At 40.3% G+C, this 12472-nt stretch overlaps 1 protein-coding gene across 1 annotated transcript; it reads left to right on the top strand.

Annotated features, from left to right (window-relative positions):
• The first annotated feature begins 8555 nt into the window (after positions 1 to 8555).
• On the top strand, positions 8556 to 12253 carry LOC122550231. The gene is made up of 3 exons (XM_043690990.1): positions 8556 to 8864; positions 9092 to 9138; positions 11717 to 12253. The coding sequence occupies exons 1-3, from the start codon at positions 8834 to 8836 to the stop codon at positions 12251 to 12253; spliced, it is 615 nt and encodes a 204-aa protein (XP_043546925.1). The 5' UTR covers positions 8556 to 8833.
• The last annotated feature ends 219 nt before the right edge of the window (positions 12254 to 12472 follow it).

Raw genomic sequence — 12472 nt, 5'->3', positions numbered from 1 at the left:
AGGGCCTTGGACAAGGATTGATGCACAGTTGAAAGATTAGAGCTAAACCTTTCAGGAAGGGCGAAGACTCAGCTCAGAGAGGTTATGTTTGCCATTCCCTGAATAAAACTCCCTGAGCATTTAGTTTAGGAACACTGGAGTAACAGTGAACATGTGATCATGTGGACAAAAGGGGGAGCTTACTGGAAAGTCTTGACAGTTGAGTTGATATTAGGCAATACTTGATCTGGCAATGAGAATAAGCTACTTGACATAGGGATCAGTGGCAGAGAGGAACAACATCTACAGTTGGAGATGTAGGTTCTTGGGAATGAGCAAAGAAATGAGGAATAGGCAGGCAATGAGGATAATATCCTCAGCTGAGGTTGCATCTTTGAAGAATAAGCTACCTGCTCTGTGAAAACATCCATTCCACAGGAGATTTCATTGATCCAGGTCGATAATTTCTATGTTCTTATAAATGACCACTTTTAATGTGTCACAGGCATCTCCAGTCAGTTGCTGTTCAACCTCAGAGCAGTTCTGAAATATCTCCAGCTTTTTCTCCACAGATGCTACCAGATCTGGTGAGTTGTTAACAGTTCTTACTGTAACTTAATGTAAAGTTTGAACTTTGACAGTATATATGTCTTGAAGGCTCTTCTGGCTATTCTTGCAAGAGCATATAGTTTCCTCTTTTGTACTTCTTTCCCAATAAATAGGCAATTAATCCCTCACTTTGAACATCGCAAAAAGAAAATGAAAAATAATCTCAAATTCATGACATTTTACAGGCCCTGGAAGTAAGACAATCTTTAATTTGAGCAAGATAAAAGTGTTCAGATTGTACCGCTCATTCATAGTCAACTCTTCACAGCCCAAAATTCCTGCACCATTTAATTATTGTTATACAATTAAAATGAAACAAAATATAACATTGCAATCTTGTGTGCAATAGTCGTGAGGCTCATCACATTTCAACCTGACTCTTTATATTTTTATTTATACTTGTTCTTTTAGGCTTTTTGTATCCTATGTTACCCAAAATTTCTGATAAAGAGAAGTGGCAATTTCAAAACAAAGAAAATGCACTGGCATTGCCCTTTCACCATGGGGATGTGTTGGTGTTGTGGTATGGTCACTGTAATCTAAAGCTTCATTCAGATGTCCTGGGAATGTTGATTTGAATCCCACCAAGGCAGGATGGTGAAATCGGAATTAAATTCCTAAGAGCCTCGAATAGTGACCATGTAACCACTGTTAAAAACTCACCTGGTTCACTAATGTCCTTCAGGGAAAGAAACCTTCCATCTTTACTAAACCTTTATGAAAGAGTTGCAGTGCTTATCGCATTATTTGGTTCAACCTACATTTCATTCTCGACCTGTATCTTTGTGATTGACTCAGGATGATTAGACCGAGCGGTAAATGCTTGCCCAGTCAATGAATTTTTTTAAAAAAACCTCACTTAAGGTATGCAACTTTTTTTTATTTTTGAGAATATTAAGATTCAATTGCCCCTCACTCATTCAGATAGAAATAATCCTAAAATTGACACATGGTGTGAAATATCCACTGTCAGTAATATCAGTAAAATGTTGGGAAAGATTTTGAGACATCCTTGCTGAAGGCAACTGGATGCTAATGCCTCAGAATTAGTTGCATCATCATCACTGCATTTTCTACCAGTAACATCCTACAAGTTGTAATTGATGAGAAACTAAATAGGACCAGCATATAAACACAATGTTGAGAAGAGCAGACTGGAGACGAGAAAGTCTGTGGAGCAACTCACCTCCTGTGTCCCCAGTGGTTCTCCATCATCTACAGTACACTCGAGGTATGATAGAATATTCTGCACTTGCCTGGATGAGTGCAACTCCAACAATACTCAAGAAGCCTCACTTAAACCTGCAGAAAGCAGCTCACTTGATTGACACCTTCAACATTCACTCCTTTCACCTGCAATGCCTGTATTTGATACCATCTACAAGATGCCCTGCCACAACTACCAGGCTCTGGTGATAGCACTTTACAAACACACAATTTCTATCATTTAGAAGGACAAGGGCTGCAGAGTCAATGGGAATGCCAACACCTGTCATCACTTCTCCCAGCCACTTCCCACCATGATTTGGAACTCTCATTGTTTCTTTATTGTCTTTGCGCCAAAATCTTGGATGCCCCTTCCTAATACCATTGTAGGTGTCTGCAGCTTTCTGCATAGTTTTAGATGGACAAATAGGAAGCCAATAGGAATATACAGCATGTTATTAATGTAAGTTTTGGCTTTTGGACAGTATCCTCTGTTTGGCAGCTATTGTTGTAAAAGAAATAGTCAGAATGAGGGAGACTAGATTATACACCATGCAATCTAATGATATTATGCAGGCTTTGGTGGGGATAAGGCTGAATGACAAGCAGTACAGATTTATATCCACAGTGTTCCACTGTGGAGGTGGATTCTTACAGGGCTTATAGTGAGATTTATGACAGTATTGATGTAGATGTGCAGCTGAGAGTATTTTGACATTGGGAGCAACTCACTGCATCTTTTATGCATTTGTAAGGTGAGCTTCTCACTTGACAGTGATGAGTTACCAATTAAAGCAGATTATAACTTGTTAAATGCCTTATTAACACCACAGCTTGCCTCAATGACATTCAGCTTCCTATCGTTCCAATGGAACAAACAAGCTAGACATTGAGAAATCTGAATATGGAAGTCAGAGTGGGTACCTGGCAACTTCAGTTCACCATTGGCAATGGCTATTCTCCATATTGCTCAACATTGACAAGCTATTGTCATCCATGGAAATTGACATTGTACACTTTCCAACTGCTCACAACCATCAGGGAACCTTTCTGATCTACTTGCAAGGGACTTAGGAAGCTTAGACCTGCATTGCAGGGCTCACCAGCAATTCATATTGAAAAGCTGCAACAAAGGCATTTTGCGTGTACAGACAGATACTCAGCTCACTGATTTGATGAGGCTGCATCTCAGCGCTTCTTGCTGTCTTAGAGCTCACTCAGTTAGCACCTACCTGCATACTCTCACCACTATGCCTTACCTTGCTGTGCATTTAGCACAAGCACACAGTCAGGCAGCTTACCTTACCAGCTCAGCAGTCCTCAGTCGGGAGTGGGGTGTGGGTGGGGGCACACATGATGTAGTTTGGCAGTGTGTCCAGTCAATTTCACACCTGCACCATGTGCCAGGGGTTCATACAGCAAACACGCACCATGTGACACAGGCATGCCTCAAGGTCTTAGGTGAGCAGTCCTCAGCGAAGCCCATATTGGTTAGTCAGAAGGTCCCAGTCAGACTCCCATATCAGTCCAGAGGATCAGTTATAGACAAGCATCCAAACGGGTGATCTCAGCCAAGGGTTTTACCCCTATGCTGTCTGGGGAATGGGTCAGGGTCAGTCCCATAGTCCATAGTGGCGAGTCTGAGAGTGAGGTGTCTATGGTCAGTGAGATGAACAGCCATCAGTCAAGGTTCTGGGCACTCCTCATCTGGAGCTGTCTAATTGGGTCTCTCAAGGAGTCAGCCATGGTGAATCTGTTGCGTTCATTCACAGAAGCTAAGAGGAATGATGGGAGGAGGACAGTGGGGTTTGTTACTACTGTGAGAAGGAGAGTCAGGTAGTAAACCTGGATAAATATCTCAACCTGCAACTGAGAAGTGGCACTGATTAATCAGCCAAGGGACAACAGTAGGTGATCATCAGCAGGAAGTTCCTTGCCTGTGGTTGACCTGATACTGTGAGACATCATGGGTCCAGAGTCAATGTTGAGGTCTCCCAAGAACAACTCTACAACTACACCCTCCAGTAGTTCTTTCCAGCTGATTGGATAGGATATACTCAGGGATAGTGGTGGTGTTGACTAGCACTCTATCTCTTTGACAAGATTCTGTGAATGTGACAATATCAGGCTGTTGCTTGACTAGTTTGTGGGACAGCTCTGATTTTTAAAGCAGGCCTGATATTAGTAAGGAGGACTTGGAACGGTTGACAGGGCTATGTTTGCCAATATTGATTCCAGTACCAAGGTTGATGCTGTATTCACTACCTGGTTTCTTTCCTTCTACAAGCATAGTTGTTTTACACAGCTGAATGGATTAGTAGGCTATTTCAGAGAGCAATTAAGAGTCAAGCACTTTACTGTGGATATGGATTCACATGTAGGCCAGACTGGTAAGGGTGGCATGTTTCCTTACCTAAAGGATATTCATGAACCAGATGGGTCTTTACAACAAACAACAGTGGTTACACTGTTATCAATTTAATACCAACTTTTAATTCCAGATTTACTTTTGTTGAATTCAAATTTCACAGTCTGCCAAAGTGTAATTCGAACCCCATGCTCCTGGACCATGAGCCAGGGTTTCTGGTTTACTAGTCCAGAGACAGTATCACTGCACTGCTGCCTCCCCTTGAATACAGTATATGTATTCTAAACAAACATGTGACAAGCCAACACAAAGAGTAGGTAAAACAATGGATATCAAGAAACAATCTCAGAGAATGGTGGAGAAACTCAACAGGTTTGGCAGCATCTATGGAGACAGAAACACAGTTAATGTTTTAAGTCTGATATGACTTCTTCAGCAGTACTGTGAATATGAAAATCTCCTGCATTGTTCTGCTGAAATTAATTTTGCTGTGAGACTATCAGTTTTATACAAAATTCTAAGCACCAGTAGCACTTTGGTTGACTTGTAAAGAACAGTTGTATGATTTATAGAAACTAATTCTTCTTATCATGAGTCATTTTGAGGGGTAATTAGTGAAGGATATCATTATTAAAGACCAAATTAGTTCGTTAGCACACCAATATAATGGTGGTAGAAAATATTATATTCCATTAAGGTTAATTATTATGGAATTACACTTTCTAATTCCATATGACTAAGATGACAGAAAAGGTCGGTGCTTTTATAATCGAACAATTAAAAATACAATGTTGAATGTGCATAATATATTGATGGTATAACATCCTGACCGGAAAATTTTGACATTAGTTTGTGCTCAACAGACTTTGTTTGCGCTCACTTGTGTTGCCGTATGCTTCAAAGTGTTCATTTGGTCATCATTTGGTGTCTGTTGAAATCATTAACCCTGAAATGAAATGAGTGCTCTGACCACATCAGATACAAACATTTACTTGTCGTTAATGTAGCCAACAGAATCAACTGAAATCACTGGAAATTAACTGACGAGCACAATGCTGATACAAAACCATCAAAGCATTCTAAAGCATTCTTCAGCCTGGACGTGACCAAGAAATAGAAGGAAGTGAGGACTGCAGATGCTGGAGATCAGAGTCGAGAGTGTGGTGCTGAAAAAGCACAGCAGGTCAGGCAGCTTCTGAGGAGCAGGAGAATCAATGTTTTGGGCATCAGCCCTTCATCAGGAATGAGCAAGAAATAAACTAAAAAATAAATAAGGGATCTGTTCTAAGAACAGTCATTGGACCTGAAATGTTAACTCTGCTTTTTCTCAGCAGATGCTGCCAGACCTGCTGAGTAATTCCATCATTATCTAATTTTATAAGGAATAAATGCTAAACTAATGATCACAAAGTCTCAGGGACTTGACACATACATGAGGTGCGTAATTGTTCAAAATAGACAAATCACTACAGAGTTGATTTAACTGTAATTAGTATTAGTTATATAAGTGATATTGTATTTTTATTACAATATTTCTTCTTATTATCGTGCTTCCTGTCGTGATTGGGACCAGGTTGACCTTGTTAACTACAAAGTTCTTGATTAGGGTTGTTAACTGGGATCAGTCAGGAAAGCCTTGGCTGACCAATATAACCAGATTAGAATCTCCTCAGTTGAATACTAACTCCGAGCTGGCTAGCAACAGCTGGTGTGCTGTTCACTAGTAAATAAAAGGATGATGGAACATGACCTCTGTGAAGTTATTTCACTTCCCAATTCTCTCCTCTTTCTTCCTTCCCATTCCACGTTTCCAAATTCACCTGCCCTCTATATATCCCCCCACTACCAGCACAGCCTACCCCACTCAACACCCCGCTACTCAAATTACATGCTTGCTCAAACTGCAAGCACACTGGCTTTGTCCTGTACATGATGAGGCTTCCTTGCAGCAGCATCAGCTAAGTGGGTTTGGGAAGTCTGTGAGGGGGTAGGTAAGGGTAAGAAAAGGGAAATTCAGTCCTAGGGCTGCCAATCTTCATAATGGGAAGAAGCAACCCATCTCTTCTGGCAAGAGGAAGGGAGGATGTTGAAACTCAAGTTGGAACTTAAATGGGGATGAAGTGTTATGGAAAGGGTCTCAAGTTTGGCGTGGAGAAAGCACATAGGCTAAAAATAATGAGGGGTTTGTAGAACAGAGAGAGAGGGGATATAGTTCTGAGACTCAGGGGAGGGGGGGTGAAGAAGTTGGGTAGTCTTGAGAATGAGACAGCGGGGAGATGATGTAGTCTTAGGTGAGGGGAGTGAGGTGGAGGTGTAGTCCTTTGGCAGGCGGAGGAAGTTGAGACAAGGTACAGTCCTGAAATGGAGTTGAGGTGTCCAATCCCAAGAATAAGGCAGTTGGGGCAGGGAAGGTGGAGTGAGAGGGAGTAAGGGAGAGTTGGGTTGGTGAGGACCTGAGACTCGGTTGGGGCGGGGTGGGGGGGGCGGTTGTGAATGTAGGCTGTGTATGTAGGCCCATATCAGTGTGTTGCCAACAGGCCTGAAGTACCTAGACTGAGAGTGGGTGCTCCCAATACTTGGCAGGGGAGTGGGGTGGGTTTCGTGGAGAGTTGCAAAGGTGGGGTGACAGCAAGTTTGTGGTTCTGAGTCACGTGCGTGATACAGCTTGTATTTATTTAAAAAAACATTTTATTCATAACATTAATTTTATCTTTTTCTCATCTTTCCCTTTTAGGTGTAGACTTTGTAGGGATGTCTGATTTTCTTGGCTCGTAGCAGAGCCTGGATGTTGGATGCCCCTGACTCTGTGGTGCCTTCTGCCAGCAGTCTGTTGAGTTTCTCATTATTGCAGATGGCAGACTGTTGCTGGCAGGGTCAGTGCAGAAAGTCATTGTCGTCCTAGGTGCTCCCCTCATGACAAAATCTCAGCTATCAGGCACAATAAAACAGCAGCAAAGTAGACAGAGGCTATGAGGAAGAGAGTTCCAGATTTTTGATCCAGTGAACATGAAGCAATGGTAATATATTTCCAAGTCAGGATGGTGAGTAGCTTGGAGAGAACTTCAATGATGGTTATGTTCCCATGTATCTACTGCCCTTGTTCATCTAGATAAATGAGGTTATAGGTGTGGAAGCACTGTCAGAGGAGTACAGGATGATTGCTGAGTTGCTGGTTTTCATTTTTCGTGACATACTTGAAATTTTAATTCAACTGTAATCGTATTTGCTCCAGAGTTGTCTCATTTACATTATTGTTAACTATTTTACCGCTTGTTGACTATTCAATGAGCTGTGATCACTTCCAAATGCTTGTGATTGCTTCAACAAATTTAACAAGGTGTGATGGCTTTTGAACTTAATTGAGTGTTTAGTTTGCAATCAAATCTCAATCCAAATTACACCATTTGATTTCAATCGATGTCCTGTCCATTTTGGAGCACCATCATTTGCAGAATCAATGTTGGAATCTCCTGGTCAGTATTAAAATTACTTTCGCACAAAGCAAACTCCATTAACTGCAGTGGCCAATGTAACTAAGACTAATAACACCATAATGATCACAGTAGTGACAGGCATGAACCCTTGCAAATTTTGATCTGAATTTTTCCTTCACTTGAACACTTCTTGGCTGATCAAGAGTTGGTTTCAGCTTGCTTTCTTTTCAATTGGTTTCCAATGATTTCATTTGAATATTGTTGGGCACGTTACAAGAAAATAAATATTGTGAGTTGATGCACTTGAAGTGCTATATGATTTCCTTTCCTGGCTATTGATCTCAATAGATCACTGCTACATAACAATCAATCGCTGAATGAATGCTATGAAATGCAGATCATCAAACATCCTTGCGATCAAACAGTGTTAAGTGTAGAATGATGTCAATTTTTTTCTGGTAACTATGTTTGTTCCATCTTAGTCCATGAATTAACTCAAATGTAACAATCAGCCAATGGAAGTTAATATTCAATTGTCTATATTTACCACATTTATAACAAAAGCATTTTTTCTTTAATTACGTGAATTCTAATCTATGTATCAGAAATGACATGTAAGAAATATTGCCACCTTGCTACTAATCTGAACTGAGTGTGAATTGTAGGATGCATACTGCACAGTGTGAACATTACTCTAAAACAGCCTTCTGTAGCTAGGGGGTGTTTTCAAAATTGGATTTGTCTAAATATCAACACATAATTTATAATATGTCAAATTAATTTGTGCAAAGTAGCTATTAAATAAGTTTGTTCATGTCTATAAACTACTGTAGTTTGCCAGGTAGCTAATTTCAAGCATTTGCTTTTACCTTTATTCCATTTGCCAGTATACCTTGAGGCAATGGAACACAAGGTGAATTACTATTCTGCAGCAAAAATAAAATGGTAAACCTGAACATTATGCTTTGAATGATTATTTAACCTTTGTTTCTTGGGGTTTTACTTTATCATGTTTCTGCAACAGCAGTCCATAATCTTTGTCAGCATACCTTAGAGATTGTCAGAAAGTGAAAAAAAAATGGCACTGATGTTACAGTCCTCCACCCTTTCTCCGAGTCAGAGATACAACAAAAGTGCTTTCAGATCTAAATGAAGCGAGTCACAGCATTCTTTCTGTGTTGTCACAACAGATTTATCAAGGCCGTCTGATGTTGTTTCAAGCTCTCTCATCTCCTTCATGTTGTCAAAGGCCTGCCATCATTGGAAAGGTACATAGCTCTTTGAGAGGATTAGAGGATAGAACATAATTTAATCCTTTGTAAAAAAAAGTGTCAGACGTAGCTTTAGAAGTGCAACTGGACATGGCAAAGGCAAGAAGGGACACTAACTGAGGTTGGGTGGGAAGCTTTAATCTTTATTGTTTTCCTTGAAATTTAAGTCTTGCATGTGAAAGTTTTATTTGTTTATAACAACACTTTTTTACTTTTCTTTTCAGTAAAAATATTTTGGCATCAAATATCTAAATTATTAATGGACAATAAGGTAAGGTAAATTCATATATTCATCTTTAATTTTCAGTTACCTTCTTTTCATAGGGTATGTGATTTTTGTATTGAAGGGGTAACACATTTCATACTTATGATTAAAAAGAACACATTTAAGGGATATTTCTGGGACTGAAATTTCATTGCAATTTGATCTCATCATTTTACTTTGTGGTTATCTCCAGAAATTATGACAGAACATTTAAATATTGCAAATGAAAGCAATTCAAGTGTTTCCTCATGAATAGCATTTCTTGGGAAACTGAATCGGCCATTTGTTAAATATTGTGAAAATGCCATCATAAATAAATTTTAACAAATGCTTTTAGCTAAAAGGTTAAAGTACTTTAAAGAACAGGTTTTGAGTGATGAATTTTGCTATTTCTTGAACTGGTTTGACACACCTTAAAACAGTTTTCCCCCCAACTAATTTATTTGACATTTCATCCGCACAATTTCAGTTTATGAGCTTGTTGAGGTACAGCAGACAGACACAAACATGTTATTGACTTCCTACTCATTTTAATTTTTTCAGACAATGTAGCTAGTAGGTATATATGGACTGCATAAGGAGAAGGTATGTGCCAGAATTACAATTTGTATTCCTGCAAAACTCAATACATCCTAAAACTGGAAACGTAAAATGTTCTGTTACTATACAAAAAAATTGGAAGCTAAAGGTAAATGATTCAATATTGTCTTGAATGTCAGAATATCTAAAAACCTGATTAACTTTTATTTTAAATCTATTTGATGTTTTGTATATGTCATTGCTTGTCGGTTGGTCCCCTCCCATCTATGAAGATCTGTTTTGAGATGAATTGGAGGAAATGAAGGAGATGCGTATGAAAGGGGTGAACTTTAATGTAACCCATCATTGCGCAGATGATGAGATTGGATTGGCTATCCGACTTACAACTTGTTCTGGGTGGCAAATGAAATGGCTGTTGTCCAAAAGCCTTTGTTAGCATATCGTGACAAAGGTCAATGATATTGATTTGCAATAAAGATATTTATCCAAACCTTTGAGTTCCCATAACAAAGAAAAGAATTGCATGTTATATCATTTGCAAGTGTACAGACATTGTCCAGAAAGAAAATCATTCTATGTGAACTAAAACAAACTGTTAGTTGGAGTTTCCTCCTAAGAGGCCAAGTGTCATTGTGGGCCCAGAAAGCAAATGAGTCATAGTCTTGGGCACAAGTAGAGATTTCTCTATAGCATATGTGCAGTACCATCACAAAGCCCATTTTGTGCATTGATGCTTCAATCAAATACAAAAAGTCATGTGAAGCTTCATTACAAGTGCAAGAATCGGCTAAATGACAAATGTTATTAACAGGCAGACAGGAAGCCTTGGAACCCCATAGGTCCTTCCAGGCACCTCATCTCAAAGAAATCAGGTCATTACTTAACAGTCTGGGACACAGGATCTCCAGAGGCCTTAGCATTCAGAGTCCAATCCAATGCTGGATATGGTAGAGCAGAGTCAGAAGACAGTGTCCAAAATTTGGAGACTGCTCCCTTGAGTTGACCTTGCAAGGTGTGCATGAATGAAGAGCACCCTGTACCTTAGGTGTGGCAACAAAAGGTTATTCTCTTGATGAAGGGAGTGCGGTTGGAAGTAGATGAGGCATTCAGCAGGCAATTGATTCAGGGGTCTGACTAGGTTCTGTGCTAAAGAAGGATGAATTGTTTGTTGCTGTCTGCAAGAGTAAGTTCAACTGGTCAACTGAATCAAACATGCCTCCAAATAACTGGATCCTCCCAGAGTAAGCTTGCCATTATACAGGACCATCATGCACATCCTTGGATGAACAACCTCTCTGTTGCTCGCCTTATGTCTAATCCGTGTCCTCTTGGGACATGACAGCAGTTCAGTGCGGCATTAATTCTCCTCTGCCAGGGATCCCAATGCTGCTATTTACTTATACGTGGATGAGCCCCAGAAGACCATTGTCACCTAGACCGAGTGCCACTGCAACATGAGAGCCAATGCCATTGTGACGAGGTAGCAGTGTAGTCAGCAGGTTTCCACCAGCTCAGCAGTGACTGCTGAGGAAATATCCAGACATAGTGCTGGAAAACATAAGGTTAGACATTATTGAACTCACTTCGGGTGTGTAAGTATGAAAGTTTTGCAAAGCACCAACATGTAAATCAATACAACCTAAATTTCCAAAATCCTTTGGCCTTGTACAAGCTAGGTATTCTGCTAACAGCTTTGGAGTCCCTTCTAAAACATCTTGAGGGACAATGATTATCTTAGACACTAACATGTGCTTCAGATGCAAGGTTTCATACAGCACTGATTCTGTCATGCACAGGTCCTACCTCAGGAGATGACCCTCTGGGAAGTGGGTTTGAAGCCTCTGAAGGTGGAAGCTATGCGATTGAGTTGTGTGTGTCAATCAGCATCATGCAGCCCCTTTACATTTTTGTAATAGATGACTGTCCCTTGAAAATGAGAGTCTACACTTGACAAATGTAGCTTCAATGTAAACCCACAGAAACTTTTAAAAATAGGAGCAGCTATAAGCTATTCAGCCATTCTGCCATTCATTTCAATCAACAGAATGCCATCCATGCTCTCAAGACCAATCGCAACATTGTCATCAAACCAGCACACAGAGGAGGAGCCATTGTCATACAGAATGGAATGGACTACTGCAAAGAAGCATATCAACAACTGAATGACCAGGAACACCACAGACAACTACCTGCTGATGCAACAAAAGAACACACCCTTGAACTCAACAGACTGTTCAAGATTTTTGACCCAGTCCTTCAGAGTATCTTATATATTCTCATCCCACGTACATTTCACGTAGGGGACTTCTACTGCCTTCCAAAGATACACAAATCGAAAATACCTGGACGTCCCATTGTATCAGGCAATAGGACCCTTTGGGAGAACCTCTCTGGCTATGTCGAGGGCATTTTCAAACCCATTGTACAGGGAACTTCCAGCTTCTGTTGCGACACTAGGGATTTCTTACAGAGCTTCAGCACCCATGGACCAGACGAACCAGAAGCATCCCTCGTCATGATGGCATTTCAGCTGTCTATACCAGCAACCCCCACAATGACAGCATCACTGAAACAACCTTAGTACTCAATATCAACATCTGCAATCACCTGGGACCATCCTATAAATCATCCGTTTCATCCTCGACCACAACAACTTCACTTTCAACGACCAGTTCTTCATCCATACATACAGACCAGCAATGGGGACCAAATTTGCACCCCAACATGTCAATATTTTCATGCAAAATTTGAACAAGACTTCTTTACTGGGTAGGACTTTCAGTGAATGCTATACATCAGA

This window comes from Chiloscyllium plagiosum, chromosome 5 (genome assembly GCF_004010195.1).
Source record: "Chiloscyllium plagiosum isolate BGI_BamShark_2017 chromosome 5, ASM401019v2, whole genome shotgun sequence".
NCBI classification, from domain to species: domain Eukaryota; kingdom Metazoa; phylum Chordata; class Chondrichthyes; order Orectolobiformes; family Hemiscylliidae; genus Chiloscyllium; species Chiloscyllium plagiosum.
Note: the sequence above shows the minus strand (reverse complement) of the source record. Positions and strands in the feature narration are given on the sequence as shown.